At 40.0% G+C, this 22085-nt stretch overlaps 1 protein-coding gene across 1 annotated transcript; it reads left to right on the top strand.

Moving 5' to 3' along the window:
* Positions 1-1661: 1661 nt before the first annotated feature.
* Positions 1662-21530, top strand: MAP1LC3C (microtubule associated protein 1 light chain 3 gamma; the record flags this gene model as incomplete). Its single annotated transcript, XM_082616620.1, is given in 5 exon segments — positions 1662-1719; positions 1826-1854; positions 1858-1881; positions 20101-20207; positions 21311-21530. Coding segments are annotated over 5 exon segments (438 nt in total).
* Positions 21531-22085: the final 555 nt, after the last annotated feature.

The raw sequence follows: 22085 nt of genomic DNA, 5'->3' as shown, positions 1-22085 counted from the left end.
TAAATTTAGGGGTATATTTCTTACTGCATAGCCTATCCTAACTATAGAACCATTTAATGGTAATAATGATTACTTTTCTCAAATAAAATATAGGTAGCTATGAAAGGAAAATATTATAAAGTTAATATGAAATATGTAGGAGACTTTCTTCTTGAGCAATGGAAAAGACATTTTGAAAGCCCAGAGCTTAAGGGATTGGTTAGATGATATTGGGGGAGATGGAGAGGAAGGGGGAGTTCAAGCAAGGGAAGAGAAAATGGTCCCAAGGCAATCATGTCTTTGTGGAAGACTGTCAGACCATAACTGGATTCTAGCACCTCAAGTCATTGCCCCAACTTACTCCACTGGGCCTGTGTAGGGTCGGGGAAGGATGCTGTCCATGGAGGAGTGGCTCTAGGTTCTGCAGGCCTTCTAAGACATCCTTCTAACTACTGAAGCCAAGTTTCCTCTCCTCCCTCTGGACTAAAGGACTCAGAGTGAGTCCAGCAACTACTGTCCTAGTTTCCTAGGCAGGGAAAAGCAAAATTTAAAAAAAAGAGAGAGAGAAGTTTTTAAGTAGTTATGTAAAGAGCAGAATAACCTACTTTTCTTTCTGTCCCTCAACAAACCTGGAGATTGTTTGGTCACTTTTCTCTATGTCATCATCATTAGGCTGAAGAATTTTTAATGTCCACTGTCCTGCATGGAATGGGACCAGGGATGACCTGTGAAGATCATGGTACCTTCAGAGACAGCAGAGAAGATTCAAATGGTCCTATTTATTCTCAGAACATGGATGGCTCTGAATAATGCAGAGGGACCACTGTGCTCCTGGATGTGAGGTAGGGAGGTAGTCAGCATCCAATGGGGAAGCTGAACCACTAAAACCATAATTAATGCATAAAAGAAGCACGATGGTGTGGAAGATCCTGGTCTGATAACAAGGAGAACTGGGTCTGTCTCTGTCCATTTGACCCTAGGCCAGTGAGTCAATTTCCATGGATCTCAGTTTCATCATCTTTTAAATGCAAGATCCGGAATATGATAATAAGTGTTCTACACACATTCCTAGACCTACACACATTTACCTAGACCATGTAAAAAATATGACAAAATATGTTGGTAAGCTGCAGAGTATAATATTACTTTGATACACACCTGGAGTTTAACTCTGGCTTTATATCTTTTTATCTGGACAAATTACTCGTCTGTTCTGGAATACCTATTTCTTACTGTGAAAAATAGCAGCATATTTCAGGGTAAAGTGAATTGATCTTCACCTTACTTCATTACTATAGTATTAAAATGTCCTCACACAAGACTGTTTCTATCCATAACTCCTTAGCTCACAGGACCATTTATAGTGACGACAAATGCACTACATTGTAAATCTTAATTTCTTGAGCAAAGACAAATTTTTAAATGGCAGTGAGCGAAGTGACTTTCTTTAACCAGAAGAAGGTGGCTGTTCCATTCCCATTCTCAGAACTGACCTGCTCCTGCCCAGGGAGGTGGGATCTGGAAAAGGGAGGGATGGAGAAGGCTGATGTCACACAGACCTACATAAAAGCCTCCTTTGGGATCCTACAGGCAGTTTGGAAGCAGCTGGAAGAATGAGTTAGGTCCTGGTTGTGAGATTTTTTTTTTTTTTTAATCACACACAGACACAGCTGTTGAGCAAAATGCAGACTCCACAGAAAAGCCCAAGCCTCAGACCTTTCAAGCAGAGAAAGAGCTTAGGTAAAGTTTTCAGAATAGCTGGGTTTTGGCCCTTGAGACAGGGAGAGAAGAAGATACAGACTTCTGTTCCATGCTGATGTGTTCATTTAATCTTAAATGTTCACAGCAACCAGAAGGGAGGAAGTTGCTGGAATCTGAGTGAAGTTCCCTGGCAAGATCCCGGTAAGACATTGAACTGCTCAGGGGATGCCTGTGATATCCTGTTCTTTGAGAAAACAAAACCCAGGGAGAGACCTTCAAGATGGCAGAAGAGTAAGACGTGGAGATCACCTTCCTCCCCACAAATACATCAGAAATACATCTACACGTGGAACAACTCCTACAGAACACCTACTGAACGCTGGCAGAACACCCCAGACTTCCCAAAAGGCAAAAAACTACCCACGTACCTGGGTAGGGCAAAAGAAGAAAGAAAAAACAGAGACAAAAGAATAGGGACGGGACCTGCACTTCTGAGAGGGAGCTGTGAAGGAGGAAAGGTTTCCACACACTAGGACACCCCTTCACTGGTGGAGACAGGGGGTGGGGGAGGAAGCTTTGGAACCATGGAGGAGAGTGCAGCAACAGGGGTGCAGAGGGCAAAGCAGAGAGATTCCCGCACAGACGATCAGTGCTGACCAGCACTCACCAGCCCAAGAAGCTTGTCTGCTCACCCGCCGGGGCGGGCAGGGACTGCAGCTGAGGCTTAGGCTTCAGAAGTCAGGTCCCAGGGAGAGGACTGGGGTTGGCTGCGTGAACACAGCCTGAAGGGGGCTAGTGCGCCACAGCTAGCCGGGAGGGAGTCTAGGGAAAAGTTTGGAACTGCCTAAGAAGCAAGAGACCATTGTTTCGGGGTGCGCGAGGAGAGGGGATTCAGAGCACTGCCTAAACGAGCTTCAGAGACAGGCATGAGCCGCGGCTATCAGCGGAGACCCCAGAGATGGGCATGAAACGCTAAGGCTGCTGCTGCAGCCACCAAGAAGCCTGTGTTCATGCGAGCACAGGTCACCACACCTCCCCTCCCGGGAGCCTGTGCAGCCCGCCACTGCCAGGGTCCCGTGATCTAGGGACAACTTCCCTGGGAGAACAAATGGCGTGCCTCAGGCTATTGCAACGTCATGCCGGCCTCTGCCGCTGCAGGCTCGCCCCACATCCGTACCCCTCCCACCCCCACACCTGACTGAGCCAGAGCCCCCTAATCAGCTGCTACTTTAATCCTGTCCTGTCCGAACAAAGAACATACCCTCAGGTGACCTACACGCACAGGCAGGGCCAAATCCAAAGCTGAACCTCAGCAGCTGTGCGAACAAAGAAGAGAAAGGGAAATCTCTCCCAGCAGCCTCAGGCGCAGCAGATTAAATCTCTACAATCAACTTGATGTACCCAGCATCACTGGAATACCTGAATAGACAACGAATCATCCCAAAATTGAGATAGTGGACTTTGGGAGTAACGATATATGTTTTTTCCTTTTCTCTTTTTGTGAGTATATGTATGCTTCTTTGTGTGGTTTTGTGTGTATAGCTTTGCTTTTACCATTTGTCCTAGGATGCTGTGTGTTTTTTGTTTTATTTAGTATAGTTTTTATTGCTTCTTATCATTGGTGGATTTATTTTTTGGTTGTTGTTTTTTAAACATCTTTGTTTGAGTAAAATTGCTTTACAATGGTGTGTTAGCTTCTGCTGTATAACAAAGTGAATCAGCTATACATATACATATATCCCCATATCCCTTCCCTTTTGCGTCTCCCCCCTTCCCACCCCTCTAGGTGCTCAAAAAGCACCAAGCTGATCTCCCTGTGCTATGTGGCTACTTCCCACTAGCTATCAGTTTTACATTTGGTAAGGTATATATGTCCATGCCACTCTCTCACTTTTTCTCAGCTTACCCATCCTCCTCCCTATATCCTCAAGTCCATTCTCTACATCTGTGTGTTTATTCCTGTCCTGTCCCTAGGATCTTCAGAAACTTATTTATTTATTTTTTAGATTCCATATATATGTGTCACCATACATAATTTGTTTTTCTCTTTCTGACTTACTTCACTCTGTATGACAGACTCCAAGTCCATCCACCTCACTACAAATAACTCATTTTCTTTTCTTTTTATGGCTGAGTAATATTCCATTGTACAATATGTAATATTCCACATATTTATCCATTCATCTGTCAATGGACACTTAGGTTGCTTCCATGTCATGGCTATTGTAAATAGAGCTGCAATGAACATTGTGGTACATGACTCTTTAAAATTATGGTTTTCTCAGCGCACATGCCCAGTAGTGGGATTGCTGGGTCGGATGGTAGTTCTATTTTTAGTTTTCTAAGGAACCTCCATACTGTTATCCATTGTGGCTGTATCAATTTACATTCCCACCAACAGTGCAAGAGGCTTCCCTTTTCTCCACACCCTCTCCAGCATTTGCTGTTTGTAGATTTTCTGATGATGCCATTCTAACTGGTGTGAGGTGATACCTCATTATAATTTTGATTTGCATTTCTCTATTGATTAGTGATGTTGAGCATCCTTTCATGTGTTTTTTGGCAATCTGTATATCTTCTTTGGAGAAATGTCTATTTAGGTCTTCTGCCCATTTTTGGATTGTGTCATTTGTTTTTTTGATATTGAGCTGCATGAGCTGCTTATAAATTTTGGAGGTTAATCCTTTGTCAGTGGCTTCATTTGCAAATATTTTCTCCAATTCTGAGGGTTGTCTTTTCATCTTGTTTATGTTTTCCTTTGCTGTGCAAAAGATTTTAAGTTTCATTAGGTCCCATTTGTTTATTTTTTTTTTTTTTTTTTTTTTTTTTGCTGTACGCGGGCCTCTCACTGCTGTGGCCTCTCCCGTTGCGGAGCACAGGCTCCGGACACACAGGCTCCGCGGCCATGGCTCGCGGGCCCAGCCGCTCCGCGGCATGTGGGATCTTCCGGGATCGGGGCACGAACCCGTGTCCCCTGCATCGGCAGGCGGACTCTCAACCACTGCGCCACCAGGGAAGCCCCCATTTGTTTATTTTTGTTTTTATTTCCATTTTTCTAGGAGGTGCGTCAAAAAGGATCTTGCTATGATCTATGTCGTAGAGTGTTCTGCCTATGTTTTCCACTAAGAGTTTTATAGTGTCCGGCCTTACATTCAGGTCTTTAATCCACTTTGAGTTTATTTTTGTGTATGGTGTTAGGGAGTGTTCTAATTTCATTCTTTTACATATAGCTGTCCAATTTTCTGAGCACCACTTATTGAATAGACTGTCTTTTCTCCATTGTATATCCTTGCCTCCTTTATCAAAAATAAGGTGACCATATGTGCATGGTTTATCTCTAGGCTTTCTATCTTGTTCCATTGATCTATATTTATGTTTTTGTGCCAGTACCATACTGTCTTGATTACTGTAGCTTTGTAGTATAGTCTGAAGACTGGGAGCATGGTCCTAGATCTCTGTTTTTCTTTCTCAAGATTGCTTTGGCTATTCAGGGTCTTTGGTGTTTCCCTACAAATTGTGAAAGATTTTGTTCTCATTCTCTGAAGAATGCCTTTGGTAGTTTGATAAGAATTGCATGGAATCTGTAGATGGTTTTGGGAAGTATAGTCATTTTCACAATGTTGATTCATCCAATCCAAGAACATGGTATATATCTCCATCTGTTTGTATCATCTTTAATTTCTTTTGTGAATGTCTTATAGTTTTCTGCATACAAGTCTTTTGTCTCCTTAGGTAAGTTTATTCCTAGGTATTTTATTATATTTGTTGTGGTGGTAAATGAGAGTGTTTCCTTAATTTCTCTTTCACATTTTTCATCATTAGTGTATAAGAATGCAAGAGATTTCAGTGTATTAATTTTGCATCCTACTACTTTACCAAGTTCATTGAATAGCTCTAGTAGTTTTCTGGTAGCATCTTTAGGGTTCTCGTGTCATCTGCAAACAGTGACAGCTTTACTTCTTCTTTTCCGATTTGTATTCCTTTTATTTCTTTTTCTTCTCTGATTGCTGTGGCTAAAACTTCCAAAACTATGTTGAATAATAGTGGTGAGAATGGACAACATTGTCTTGACCCTGATCTTAGAGGAAATTGTTTCAGTTTTTCACCATTGAGAATGATGTTAGCTGTGGGTTTGCCATATATGGCCTTTATTATGTTGAGGTAAGTTCCCTCTATGCCTACATTCTGGAGGGTTTTTATCATAAATGGGTGTTGATTTTTGTCAAATGCTTTTTCTGCATCCATTGAAATGATCACATGGTTTTTTTCCTTCAATTTTTTAATATGGTGTATCACACTGATTGATTTGTATATATTGAAGAATCCTTACATTCCTGGGATACACCCCAGTTGATCATGATGTATGATCCTTTCAATGTGCTGTTGGATTCTGTTTGCTAGTATTTTGTTGAGGATTGTTGCATCTATGTTCATCAGTGATATTAGCCTGTAGTTTTCTTTCTTTGTGACATCTTTGTCTGGTTTTGGTATCAGGGTAATGGTGGCCTCTTAGAATGAGTTTGGGAATGGTCCTCCCTCTGCTATATTTTGGAAGAGTTTGAGAAGGATAGGTGTTAGCACTTCTTTATGTTTGATAGAATTCGCCTGTGAAGTAATCTGGTCATGGGCTTTTGTTTGTTGGAATATGTTAAATCACAGTCTCAATTTTAATGCTTCAGATTGATCTGTTTATATTTTCTATTTCTTCCTGGTTCAGTCTCGGAAGGTTGTGCTTTTCTAAGAATTTGTCCATTTCTTCCAGGTTGTCCATTGGCATATAGTTGCTTGTAGTAATCTCTCATGATCTTTGGATTTCTGCAGTTTCAGTTGTTACTTCTCCTTTTTCATTTCTAATTCTATTGATTTGAGTCTTCTCCCTTTTATTCTTGGTGAGTCTGGCTAATGGTTTATCAATTTTGTTTATCTTCTCAAAAACCAGCTTTTAGTGTTATTGATTTTAGCTATTGTTTCCTTCATTTATTTTTCATTTATTTCTGATCTGATCTTTATGATATCTTTCCTTCAGTTAACTTTGCGGTTTTTTGTTCTTCTTTGTCTAATTGCTTTAGGTGTAAGGTTAGGTTGTTTATTTGAGGTGTTTCTTGTTTCTTGAGGTAGGATTTTATTGCTACAAAATTCCCTCTTAAAACTGCTTTTGCTGCATCCTATAGGTATTGGGCCATCGTGTTTTCATTGTCATTTGTTTCTAGGTATTTTTTGATTTCCTCTTTGATTTCTTCAGTGGTCTTTTGGTTATTCAGTAGTGTATTCTTTAACCTCCATGTATTTGTATTTTTTACAGATTTTTTCCTGTTATTCATATCTAGTCTCATAGCACTCTTGTCGGAAAAGATACTTGATATGGTTTCAATTTTCTTAAATTTACCAAAGTTTGATTTGTGATCCAGAAGATATGATCTATTCTGGAGAATGTTCTATGATCACTGGAGAAGAAAGTGTATCCTGTTGTTTTTGGATGGAATGTCCTATAGGTATCAGTTAAGTCCATCTTGTTTAATGTATCATTTAAAGCTTGTGTTTCCTTATTTATTTTCATTTTGGATGATATGTCCATTGGTGAAAGTGGGGTGCTAAAGTCCCCTGCTATGATTGTGTTACTGTCGATTTCCCCTTTTATGGCTGTTAGCATTTGCCTTATGTATTGAGGTGCTCCTATGTTGGGTGCATTAATATTTACAATTGTTATATCTTCTTCTTGGATTGATCTCTTGAACATTTTGTAACATCCTTCTTTGTCTCTTGTAATAATCTTTATTTTAAAGTCTATTTTGTCTGATAGGAGAATTGCTACTCCAGCTTTATTTTGATTTCAATTTGCATGGAATATCTTCTTCCATCTCCTCACTTTCAGTCTGTATGTGTCCCTAGGTCTAAACTGTGTCATTTGTAGACAGCATATATATGGGTTTTGTTTTTGTATCCATTCAGCCAGTCTATGTCTTTTGGTTAGAGCATTTAATCCATTTACCTTTAAGGTAATTATCTATATGTATGTTCCTATTACCATTTTCTTAATTGTTTTGAGTTTGTTATTGTGGGTCTTTTCCTTTTCTTTTGTTGCCTGCCTATCCAAGTTCCCCTAGCATTTGTTGTAAAGCTGGTTTGGTGGTGCAGAATTCTCTTATCTTTTGCTTGTCTGTAAAGGTGTTAATTTCTCCATCAAATCTGAATGAGATACTTGCTAGGTAGAGTAATGTTGGTTGTAGGTTTTTCCCTTTCATCACTTTAAATATGCCCTGCCACTCCCTTCCGGCTTGCAGAGTTTTGCTGAAAGATCAGTTGTTAACCTTATGGGGATTCCCTTGTATGTTATTTCTTGTTTTTCACTTGTTGGTTTTAATAGTTTTTCGTTGTATTTAGTTTTTCATAGTTTGACTAATATGTGTCTTGGTGTGTTTCACCTTGGATTTACCCTGTATGGGACTCTCTGCACTTCCTGGACTTGATTGACGCTTTCCTTTCCCATTTTAGGGAAGTTTTCAACTATAATCTCTTCAAATATCTTATCAGTACCTTTCTTTTTCTCTTCTTCTGGGACCGTTATAATTCGAAAGTTGGTGCATTTACTGTTGTTCCCGAGGTCTCAGAGACTGTCTTCAATTCTTTTCATTCTTTTTTCTTTATTCTGATCTGCAGTAGTTATTTCCAATATTTTATCTTCCAGGTCACTTATCTGTTCTTCTGCCTCAGTTATTCTTCTATTGATTCCTTGTAGAGAATTTTTAATTTCATTTATTGTGTTGTTCATCATTGTTTGTTTGCTCTTTAGTTCTTCTACGTCCTTGTTAAACGTTTTTTGCATTTTCTCCATTCTATTTCCAAGATTTTGAATCATGTTTACTATCATTACTCTGAATTCTTTTTCAGGTAGACTGCCTATTTCCTCTTCTTTTGTTTGGTTTGGTGCGTTTTTACCTTGCTCCTTTATCTCCTGTATGTTTCTCTGTCTTCTCATTTTGCTTAACTTACTGTGTTTGGGGTCTCCTTTTCACAGGCTCCAGTTTCGTAGTTCCCATTGTTTTTGGTGTCTGCCCCTAGTGGCTAAGGTTGATTCAGTCGGTTGTGTAGGCTTCCTGTTGGAGGGGAGTGGTGACTGTTCTGGTAGGTGGGGCTGGGTCCTGTCTTTCTGGTGGGCAGGGCCACATCCACCAGTGTGTTTTGGGGTGTCTGTGAACTTAGGATCATCTTAGGCAACCTCTCTGCTAATGGGTGGGGTTGTATTCCTGTCTTGCTAGTTGTTTAGCATAGGGTTTCCAGCACTGTAACTTGCTGGTCATTGAGTGGAGTTGGGGCTTAGCATTGAGATGGTGGTCCCTGGGTGAGCTTTCGCCATTTGATATTACATGGAGTCAGGAGGTCTCTGCTGGAGAAATGTCCTGAACTCAGCTCTCCCATCTCAGAGGCACTGGCCTGACACTAGGCTGGAGCATGAAGACCCTGTCAGCCACCCAACTCAGAAGGAAAGGGACAAAAGAAGAAAGAAGGAAAGAAAAAACTAAAATAACATAAAATGAAGTTATTAAAATAAGAAATATAAAAAAAATTTTTAACAGAATGAAAGAAGAGAGCAACCACACCAACAAACAAATCCACCAATGATATCAAGCGCTAAACACTATATTAAAAAAAAATTCGGACAGAAGAACCCTAGGACAAATGGTAAAAACAAAGCTATACACACAAAATCACACAAAGAAGTGTACATATACACACTCACGCACAAAAAAAGAAAATATATATCTACATATAAAAAAAGGGGAGAACAACCAAATCAATAAACAAATCTACCAATAATAGTAAACTCTAAACACTAAGCTAAGATAAACATAAGACCAGAAACAAATTAGATACAGAAAGCAAACCCCAAGTCTACAGTTTTTCCCAAAGTCCACTGCCTCAATTTTTAGATGATTTATTGTCTATTCAGGTATTCCACAGTTGTAGGGTACATCAAGTTGACTGTGGAGATTTAATCCGCTGCTCCTGAGGCTGTTGGGAGAAATTTCCCTTTCTCTTCTTTGTTTGCACAGCTCCTGGGGTTCAGCTTTGGATTTGGCCCTGCCTCTGCATGTAAGTCACCTGAAGGCACCTGTTCTTTGTTCAGACAGTACCGGGTTAAAGTAGCAGCTGATTAGGGGGCTCTGGCTCACTCAGTCTGGGGGGACAGAGGGGTACGGAATGTGGGGCAAGCCTGCAGTGGCAGAGACCAGCATGACATTCGAACAGCCTGAGGAATGCCGTGTTTTCCTGGGGAAGTTGTCCCTGGATCACAGGCCTCTGGCAGTGGTGGGCTGCACAGGCTCCCAGGAGGGGAGGTGTGGGTAGTGACCTGTGCTTGCACACAGGCTTCTTGGTGGCTGCAGAGCAACCTTAGTGTCTCATGCCCTTCACTGGTGTCCACACTGGTAGCCGTGGATCGCGCCTGTCTCTGGAGTTCATTTAGGCAGTTCTCTGAATCCCCTCTCCTCGTGCACCCCAAAACAAAGGTCTCTTGACTCTTAGGCAGTTACAGACTTTTTTCTGGACTCCCTCCCAGTTAGCTGTGGCTCACTATCCCCCTTCAGGCTGAGTTCACGCAGCCAACCCCAGTCCTCTCCCTTGGATCTGACCTCCAAAGCCCGAGCTTCAGCTCCCAGCCCCCACCTGCCCTGGCAGGTGAGTAGACAAGCCTCTCAGGCTAGTAAGTTCTGATCGGCACAAATCTCTCTGCTCTGCCCTCTGCACACCTGTTGCTGCACTCTCCTCCATGGCTCTGAGGCTGCCACCCCGCCACCCACTGTCTCTGCCAGTGAAGGGGCTTCCTAGTGTGTGGAAACTTGTTCTCCTTCACAGCTCCCTCTCAGAGGTGCAGGTCCTCTCCCTATTCCTTTTCCTCTGTTTCTTCTTTTTTCTTTTGCTCTACCCAGGTACATGGGGAGTTTCTTGCCTTTTGGGAAGTCTGAGGTCTTCTGCCAGCATTCAGTAGGTGTTCTCTAGGAGTTCTTCCACATGTAGATGTATTTCTGATGTATTTGTGGGGAGGAAGGTGATCTCCACCTCTTATTCCTCCGCCATCTTGAAGGACTCCTCGGTGGATTTGTTTTTTGGTTTGGTTGCTCTTTTCTTTCTTTCTTTCTTTCTTTTTTCTTATTACTATAAACGTTTTTTTATATTTTTAATAATTATTTTTTATTTTAATTTTAATAACTATATTACTTTATTATTTTTTTTTCTTTATTTCTTTCTCTTTTTCTCCCTTTTCTTCTGAGCTGTGTGGCTGACAAGGTCTTCATGCTCTGGCCGGGTCTCAGGCTTGTGCTTCTCAGGTGGGAGAGCCTAGTTCAGGACATTGGTCCAGCAGAGCCCTCCTGGCTCCAAGTAATATCAATGGTGGAAGCTCTCCCAGAGATCTCCATCTCAATGCTAAGACCCAGCTCCACTCAATGACCGCAAGCTACAGTGCTGGACACCCTATGCCAAACAACTAGCAAGACAGGAACACACTCCCACCCATTAGAACAGAGGCTGCCTAAAATCATATTATCACAGACAACCGAAAACACACCACCGGATGCAGTCCTGCCCACTAGAAAGATAAGATCCAGCCTTACCCCACACAGGTACTAGTCCCCTCCATCAGGAAGCCTACACAACCCACTGAACCAACCTTAACCACTAGGGGCAGACACCAAAAACAACGGTAAATACAAACCTGCAGCCTGCAAAAAGGAGATGCAAACAGAGGAAGTTAAGCAAGGTGAGAAGACAGAGAAACACAGGAGATGAAGGAGTAAGGTAAAACCCAGCAGACCAAAAAATGAAGGGGAAATAGGCAGTCTACCTGAAAAAGAATTCAGAGTATTGATAGTAAAGATGATCCAAAATCTTAGAAATAGAATGGAGAAAATACAAGAAACTTTTAACAAGGACCTAGAAGAACTAAACAAACAAAAATGATGAACAGTGCAATAAATGAAATTAAAAATTCTCTAGAAGGGATCAATAGCAGAATAACTGAGGCAGAAGAATGGATAAGTGACCTGGAAGATAAAATAGTGGAAATAACTGCTGCCTAGCAGAATAAAGAAAAAAATGAAAAGGATTGAGGACAGTCTCAGAGACCTCTGGGACAATATTACACTAACCAACTTTCGAATTGTAAGCATCCCAGTAGAAGAAGAGAAAAAGAAAGGGATGGAGAAAATATTTGAAGCAACTGTAGTTGAACATTTCCCTAATATGGGAAAGGAAAGATTCAATCAAGTCCAGGAAGTGCAGAGAGCCCCATATAGGATAAATCCAAGGAGAAACACACCAAGACACATATAAATCAAACTATCAAAAATTTAATACAAAGAAAAAATATTAAAAGCAGCAAGGGAAAAATGAAAAATAACATACAAGGGAACTTCCATAAGGATAACAGGTGATTTATCAGCAGAAGCTATACCAGCCAGAAGGAGGTGGCTTCATATACTTAATCCAATGAAAAGGAAGAACCTACAACCAGGATTACTCTACCCAGCAAGGATCTCATTCAGATTCGATGGAGAAATCAAAAGCTTTACAGACAAGTAAAATCTAAGAGAATTCAGCACCAACGAACGACCTCTACAACAAATGCTAAAGGAACTTCTCTAAGTGGGAAACACAAGAGGAAAAATGGACCTACAAAAACAAACTCAAAACAATTAAGAAAATGGTAATAGGAACATACATATAGATAATTACCTTAAACGTGAATGGGTTAAATGCTCCAACCAAAAGACACATGCTTACTGAATGGATACAAAAACAAGACCCATATATATGCTGTCTACAAGACACCCACTTCAGACCTAGGGACACATACAGACTGAAAGTGAGGGGATGGAAAAAGATATTCCATACAAATGGAAATCAGAAGAAAGCTGGATAGCAATACTCATATCAGATAAAATAGACTTTTTTTTTTTTTTTTTTTTGCTGTACACGGGCCTCTCACTGTTGTGGCCTCTCCCGTTGCGGAGCACAGGCTCCGGACGCACAGGCTTAGCGGCCATGGCTCACGGGCCCAGCCGCTCCGCGGCATATGGGATCCTCCCAGACCGGGGCACGAACCCGTATCCCCTGCATCGGCAGGCGGACTCTCAACCACTACGCCACCAGGGAGGCCCAAAATAGACTTTAAAATAAAGAATGTTACAAGAGACAAGGAAGGACACTACAAAATGTTCAAGAGATCAATCCAAGAAGAAGATATAACAATTATAAATATATATGCACCCAACATAGCACCTCAATACATAAGGCAACTGCTAACAGCTATAAAAGAGGAAATCAACAGTAACACAATAATAGTGGGGGACTTTAACACCTCATTTACACCAATTGTCAGATAATCCAAAATGAAAATAAATAAGGAAACACAAGCTTTAAATTACACAATAGACCAGATAGATTTAATTGATATTTATAGGACATTCCATCCCAAAACAGCAGGTTACACTTTTTTCTCAAGTGCTCACGGAACATGTTCCAGGATAAAACACATCCTGGGTCACAAATCAAGCCTCAGTAAATTTAAGAAGATTGAAATCATATCAAGCATCTTTTCTGACCAAAACGCTATGAGATTAGAAATGAATTACAGGGAAAAAATGTAAAAAACACAAAGACATGGAGGCTAAACAATACGTGACTAAATAACCAAGAGATCACTGAAGAAATCAAAGAGGAAATCAAAAAATACCTAGAGACAAATGACAATGAAAACAGGATGATCCAAAACCTATGGGCTGCCGCAAAAGCAGTTCGAAGAGGGAAGTTTACATCTATACAAGCCTACCTCAAGAAGCAAGAAAAATCTCAAATAAACAATCTAACCTTACACCTAAAGAAACTAGAGAAATAAGAACAAACAAAACCTAAAGTTACCAGAAAGAAAGAAGTCATAAAGATCAGAGCAGAAATAAATGAAATAGAAACAAAGAAAACAATAGCAGAGATCAATAAAACTAAAAACTGGTTATTTGAGAAGATAAAAAAATTGATAAACCATTAGCCAGGCTCATCAAGAAAAAGAGGGAGAGGACTCAAATCAATAAAATTAGAAATGATAAAGAAGAAGTTACAACAGACACTGCAGAAATACAACACATCCTAAGAGACTAACACATGCAACTCTATGCCAATAAAATGAACAACCTGGAAGAAATGGACAAATTCTTATAAAGGTATAACCTTACAAGACTGAGCCAGGAAGAAATAGAAAATATGAACATACCAATCACAATTAATGAAATTGAAACTGTGATTAAAAATCTTCCAAAAGACAAAAGTCCAGGACCAGATGGCTTCACAGGTGAATTCTATCAAACATTTAGAGAAGAGTTAACACCCATCCTTCTCAAGCTCTTCCAAAAAATTGCAGAGGAAGGGACACTCCCAAACTCATTCTATGAGGCCACCATCACCCTGATACCAAAACCAAAAAAGCTACTACTACAAAAAAAAAGAAAATTACAGACCAATATCACTGATGAATATAGATGCAAAACTCCCTAACAAAATACTAGCAAACAGAATCCAACAACACATTAAAAGGATCATACATGATGATCAGGTGGGATTTCTCCCAGGGATGCAAGGATTCTTCAATATATGCAAATCAATCAATGTGCTACATCATATTAACAAATTGAAGAATAAAAACCATATGATCATCTGAGTAGATGCAGAAAAAGCTTCTGACAAAATTCAACACCGATTTATGATAAAAACTCTCCAGAAAGTGGGCATAGAGGGAACCTACCTCAACATACTAAAGGCCATATATGACAAACCCACAGAAAATATTCTCAATGGGGAAAAACTGAAAGCATTTCCTCTAAGATCAGGAACAAGACAAGGCGGTCCACTCTCATAACTATTATTCAACATAGTTTTGGAAGTCCTAGCCACGGCAATCAGAGAAGAAAAAGAAATAAAAGGAATACAAATTCGAAAAGAAGAAGTGAAACTGTCACTGTTTGCAGATGACATGATACTATACATAGAGAATCCTATAGATGCCTCCAGAAAAGTACTAGAGCTAAGCAATGGATTAGGTGAAGTTGCAGGATACAAAATTAATGCACAGAAATCTCTTGAATTCCTATACACTAATGATGAAAAATCTGAAACAGAAATTAAGGGAACACCCATTTACCATTGCAACAAAAACAATAAAACACCTAAGAATAAACCTACTTAAGGAGACAAAAGACCTGTATTCAGAAAACTATAAGACACTGATGAAATAAATTAAAGACGGTACCAACAGATGGAGAGGTATACCATGTTCTTGGATTGGAAGAAACAATATTGTGAAAATGAGTATACTACCCAAAGCAATCTACAGATTCAATGCAATCCCTATCAAATTACCAATGGCATTTTTTATGGAACTAGAACATAAAATCTTAAAATTTGTATGGAGACACAAAAGACCCCAAATAACCAAAGCAGTCTTGAGGGAAAAATACGGAGCTGGAAGAATCAGACTCCCTGACTTCAGACTATACTACAAGGCTACAGTAACCAAGACAATATGGCACTGGCACAAAAACAGAAACATAGATCAATGGAACAAGATAGAAAGCCCAGAGATAAACCTACGCACCTATTGTCAGCTAATCTATGACAAAGGAGGCAAGGATATACAATGGAGAAAAGACAGTCTCTTTGATAAGTGGTGCTGGGAAAGCTGGACAGCTACATGTAAAAGAATGAAATTAGAACACTCCCTAACACCATACATAAAAATAAACTCAAAATGGATTAGACACCTAAATGTAAGACTGGACACTATAAAACTGTTAGAGGAAAACATAGGAAAAACACTCTTTGACATAAATCACAGCAAGACCTTTTTTGATCCACCTCCTAGAATAATGAAAATAAAAACAAAAAAAAACAAATGGGACCTAATGAAACTTCAAAGCTTTTGCACAACAAAGGAAACCATAAACCAGATGAAAATACAGCCCTCAGAATGGGAGAAAATATTTGCAAATGCATCAATGGACAAAGGATTAATCTCTTAAATATATAAACAGCTCATGCAGCTCAATATTAAAAAAACAAACAACCCAATCCAAAAATGGGCAGAAGACCTAAATAGACATTTCTCCAATGAAGACATACAGATGGCCAAGAAGCACATGAAAAGCTGCTCAACATCACTAATTATTAGAGAAATGCAAGTCAAAACTGCAATGAGGTTTCACCTCATAGCAGTTAGAATGGGCATCATCAGAAAATCTACAAACAGGAAATGCTGCAGAGGGTGTGGAGAAAAGGGAACCCTCTTGTACTGTTGGTGGAATGTAAATTGATACAGCCACTATGGAGAACAGTATAGAGGTTCTTTAAAAACCTAAAAATAAAATTACCATATGATCCAGCAATACTCCTACTGGACATGTACCCAGAGAAAACCATAATTCAAAAAGACACATGCACCCCAATGTTCATTGCAGCACTATTTACAACAGCCAGTTCATGGAAGCAACCTTAATGCCCATCAACAGACGAATGGGTAAAGAAGATGTGGTATATATATACAATGGAGTATTAGCCATAAAAAGGAATGAAACTGAGTCATTTGTTTAGATGTGGATGGATCTAGAGACTGTCATACAGAGTGAAGTAACTCAGAAAGTGAAAAACAAATATCGTATATTAATGCATATATGTGGAACCTAGAAAAAGGTACAGATGAACCAGTTTGTGGGGCAGAAATTGAGACACAGATGTAGAGAACAAACATATGGACACCAAAGGGGGAAAGCTGCGGGGGGGGGGGTGATGACTGTGGTGGTGTGACGAATGGGGTGATTGGGATTGACGTGTATACACTGATGTGTATAAAATTGATGACTAATAAGAACCTGCTGTATAAGCAAAAAAAAAAAAATACAAAGGATTATGAGAGATTACTAGAAGCAAGTGTATACCAAGAAAATAAACAACCTGGAAGAAATGGACAAATTCTTAGAAAAGCACAAGCTTCCAAGACTGAACCAGGCAGAAATAGAAAATATAAACAGATCAATCACAAGCACTGAGATTGAGACTGTGATTAAATATCTTCCAACAAATAAAAGCCCAGGAAGGGATAGCTTCACAGGCGAATTCTATCAAACATTTAGAAAAGAGCTAACACCTATCCTTCTCAAACTCTTCCAAAATGTAGCAGAGGGAAAACCACTCCAAACCCATTCTATGAGACCACCATCACCCTGATACCAAAACCAGACAAAAATAACACAAAGAAAGAAAACTACAAGCCAATATCACTGATGAACATAGATGCAAGAATCCTCAACAAAATACTAGCAAACAGAATCCTACAGCACATTAAAAGGATCATATACCATGATCAAGTGGGGTTTATTCCAGGAATGCAAGGATTCTTCAATATACACAAATCAATCAATGTGATACACCATATTACCAAATTGAAGGATAAAAACCATATGATCATTTCAATAGATGCAGAAAAACTTTTAACAAAATTCAACATCCATTTATGATAAAAATGCTCCAGAAAGTAGGCATAGAGGGAACTTACCTCAATGTAATAATTGCCATATATGACAAACTCATAGCCAACATTGTCCTCAATGGTGAAAAACTGAAAGCATTTCTACTAAGATCAGGAACAAGACAAGGTTACCCACTCTTAACACTATCATTCAACATTGTTCTGGAAGTTTTAGCCACAGCAATTAGAGAAGAAAAAGAAATAAAAGGAATTCAAATTGGAAAAGAAGTAAAGCTGTCACTATTTGCAGATGACATGATACTATACATAGAGAACCCTAAAGATGTTACCAGAAAACTACTAGAGCTAATGAATGAATTTGGTAAAGTAGCAGGATACAAAATTAGTGCACAGAAGTCTCTTGCACTCCTATACACTAATGATGAAAAATCTGAAAGAGAAATTAAGGAAGCACTCCCATTTACCAGTGCAACAAAATGAATAAAATACCAGGAGACAAATCCTAGGTTTATCTCTGTAGGAGATAAACCTACCTAAGGAGACAAAAGACCTGTATGCAGAAAACTATAAAACACTGATGAAAGAAATTAAAGATGATACAAACAGATGGAGAGATATACCATGTTCTTGGAATGGAAGAAACAACATTGTGAAAATGACTATACTACCCAAAACAATCTACAGATTCAGTGCAATCCCTATCAAACTACCAATGGCTTTTTTCACAGAAGTAGAAGAAAAAATTTCAGAATTTATGTGGAAACACTAAAAACCTCGAATAGACAAAGCAATCTTGGGAAAGAAAAATGGAGCTGGAGGAATCAGGATCCCTGACTTCAGACTATACTACAAAGTACAGTAATCAAGAAGTATGGTACTGGCACAAAAACAGAAATATAGATCAATGGAACGGGATAGCCCAGAGACAAACCCATGCACATATGGTCACCTTATCTGTGATAAAGGAGGCAAGAATATACAGTGGAGAAAAGATAGCATCTTCAATAATTGGTGCTGCAAAAACTGGATAGCTACATGTAAAAGAATGAAATTAGAACACTCCATAACAACATACACAAAAATAAGTTCAAAATGGATTAAAGGCCTAAATGTAAGACCAGACACTGTAAAACTCTTAGAGGAAAACATAGGCAGAACACTCTATGACATAAATCACAGCAACATCCTTTTTGACCCACCTCCTAGAGAAATGGAAATCAAAACAAAAATAAACAAATGGGACCTAATCAAACTTAAAAGCCTTTGCACAGCAAAGGAGACCATAAACAAGACCAAAAGACAACCCTTAGAATGGGGGAATATATTTGCTAATGAAGCCACTGACAAAGTATTAATCTCCAAAATTTAGAAGCAGGTCATGTAGCTCAATATCAAAAAAACAAATAATGCAATTCAAAAATGGGCAGAAGACCTAAATAGACATTACTCCAAAGAAGGTATACAGATTGCCAACAAACACATGAATGGATACTCAACATCACTAATCATTAGAGAAATGCAAATCAAAACTACAATGAGGTATCACTTCACAGCAGTCAGAATGGCCATCATCAGAAAATCTACAAACAATAAATGCTGGAGAGGGTGTGGAGAAAAGGGAACCATCTTACACTGTTGGTGGGAATGTAAATTGATACAGCCACTATGGAGAACAGTAAGGAGGTTCCTTAAAAAACTAAAAATAGAAGTACCATACAATCCAGCAATCCCACTACTGGGCATATACCCTGAGAAAACCATAATTCAAAAAGAGTCATGTACCACAATGTTCATTGCAGCTCTATTTACAATAGCCAGGACATGGAAGCAACCTAATTGTCCATCAACAGATGAATGGATAAGGAAGATGTGACACCTATATACAATGGAATATTACTCAGCCATAAAAAGAAATGAAACTGAGTTATTTGTAGTGAGGTAGATGGACCTAGAGTCTGTCATACAGAGTGAAGTAAGTCAGAAAGAGGATAGAAATACCGTATGCTGACATATATATGGAATCTTAAAAAAAAAAAAGTTTCTGAAGAACCAAGGGGCAAGAAAGGAATAAAGACTCAGGTGTAGAAATTGGACTTGAGGACACAGGGAGTGGGAAGGGTAAGCTGGGATGAAGTGAGAGAGTGGCATGGACTTATATATACTACCAAGTGTACAATAGATAGCTGGTCAGAAGCAACCGCATAGCACAGGGAGATAAGCTTAGGGCTTTGTGACTACCTAGAGGGGTGGGATAGGGAGGGTGGGAGGGAGATGCAAGAGGGAGGAGATATGGGGATATATGTATATGTATAGCTTATTCACTTTGTTATAAAGCAGAAACTAACACACCATTGTAAAGCAATTATACTTCAAGAAAGATGTTTAAAAATATGTGTTACATATACACAATGGAATATTACACAGCCATAAAAAGGAATGAAATTGGGTCATTTATAGAGACTTGGATGTATCTAGAGACTGTCATACAGAGTGAAGTAAGTCAGAAAGAGAAAAGCAAATATTGTATATTAATGCATATATGTGGAACCAGAAAAATGGTAGAGATGAACTGGCTTGCAGGGCAGAAATAGAGACACAGATGTAGAAAGCAAACGTATGGACACCAGTGGGGGAAAGTGGCAGGGGGTGAGGGGTTGATGGTGGTGTGATGAGTTGGGAGATTGGGATTGACATGTATACACTAATATGTATAAAATAGATAACTAATAAGAACCTGCTGTATAAAAAAATAAATAAAATTAAATTAAAAATTTAAAAAAAAAACCAGCCAATGACTTCCTTCTCTCTATTCCAAGTTTCTAAGACATAGAGAACCGAGGCGTATTCTTGGCAGTTTCTTCAGAAGAGATTAAGGTCGAAACTCTTGACAGGTGACAGTGGAGCGCTACCCCAGGGAGAAGCTCTTGCCCTCACTGGACAAGACCAAGTTCCTGGTCACACAGGAGCTGACCGTGACCCAGTTCCTCAGTGTGATCCGGTAGGTAACAAAGTGCTCATGGGGATGTGTGCTGTGTAGCCCTGGGCTTTTTGGTATAATGAGAGATGTGATATGGCAGAGAGACAAGGAGAAGGATTTGTGTTTCACCTTTTCTCTTCAACTCTGCCTTTAAAAAGGATGATCTCATGAGTAACCAATTTTAAAAAGATATCCAGGGCTTCCCTGGTGGCGCAGTGGTTGAGAATCTGCCTGCCAATGCAGGGGACACGGGTTTGAGTCCTGGTCTGGGAAGATCCCACATGCCGCGGAGCGGCTAGCCCCGTGAGCCACAAATACTGAGCCTGCGCGTCTGGAGCCTGTGCTCTGCAACGAGAGGCCGCGATAGTGACAGGCCTGTGCACCGCGATGAGGAGTGGCCCCCACTTGCCGCAACTAGAGAAAGCCCTCACACAGAAACGAAGAGCCAACACAGCCATGAATAAACAAACAAACAAACAAACAAACAAACAAACAAACAAATAAATAAATAAAAGATATCCAGTACCTTGCTACAACACTAAAATAAGTGAGAGCTTCCAATGTTGATGTACCAGCTATATTTTCTTTTGCTTCAACATTTTAGTGGCACTGTGTTTTAATTTCTGTCTTTAAATTTCTCTAAGAATTTTTCAAAGGAATCTTTGGAAACTGGCCCAAAGCCCTCTGTTTTCAGGATTTTAAAAGCCCAGTGACAACATTTTACCTCTTAATATTTTCCCCTTTGTGGCAAGGCTTTGGATTATCCAGTGTTGGTTAACCACGTTCTGAAACTATTTCCTCTCCCACCCACAACATAAATTTAGCCCCTCCTAGCTGAGACTGGGGGTGTACTGGCTGTGTCTCTAATGTATGGTCTGAGGGTGGGTAGATAGGGCTAGCCATTACCAACAGATTCACCTTGCTCTGCTATCAAAACAATCTAAAGTTTGAGGATAACTGGGCTAGAGTGGTGAGGTGGGGGCATCTTGGGTTGATACGGCCAGACACTAGCCAAACAGAGGTAAGAAAGGCTATGGATCAGGGGTCGTTCCCTTCCCGGTTAACTTTTTCCCTTCCTGCCAGCCCCCCCCGCCGCCACACACACACCCTCTTCCCCAACCCAGGAGCTGCATGGTCCTAGGGGCCACTGAATCCTTTTACTTGCTGGTGAACAAAAAGAGCTTCGGAAGTATGAATGTGACCATGGCAGAAATCTACAGGGACTACAAGGATGAGGACGGCTTTGTGTACATGACCTATGCCTCCCAGATGTTTGGCTGCTTGGGGTCAGCAGCCCCCAAGAATGGGAGCAACCTTGGGGGCAGGCCCTGCTATCCTCTATAACACGTATCCTCTAACCAATTCATTCACCAATGCAGGAGACACAGACTTCTTTCTGTGTGTGCAGTGATGGTCCAGGGGGCAAGGACGCCCTGCAGTGATCAGCACCAACCATGACAGTGAGGCAATGCCTGTCCTGTTTCCTTTTTGTGCTCATGCTCTTTGGTGGCTCTTGAGAATTTTGTAAATAGTAAGTCTTTTCTAAGTGGTTAACTTGTGCAATGAACTGGGGAGGTATTTTAAGTGTCTCCTCTAGTGGAAGCCAGGCTAGAGTCCCTTGAGGGGTTTGATCACCCTGTTGTGGGCAGGAGTCATGCATATGCTTGGGCATGGAGAACCTGAGATGTGTGGATAGTCTCTGTGGAGCCTAATGCAACCAGTGTGAACTGCCTCATGGTGGGGATGGCAGGGGGATAGACACAGAGGGGAAGTGGTCTTATCTGTGTCGTTAAAGAGATTATTGTTATTTCCACAGCATTCACTTGACTTGGTTATTTCCCCTTAATTCTTTTAGTCTGTCTATGCCACACAGATTTATGCTAAAGTTGTTACTGCTCA

This window comes from Mesoplodon mirus (genome assembly GCF_964341445.2).
Source record: "Mesoplodon mirus genome assembly, chromosome: 3".
Classification (NCBI taxonomy): domain Eukaryota; kingdom Metazoa; phylum Chordata; class Mammalia; order Artiodactyla; family Ziphiidae; genus Mesoplodon; species Mesoplodon mirus.
The sequence above is the reverse complement of the archived record's forward strand: the minus strand, read 5'-3'. Positions and strand labels throughout refer to the sequence as shown.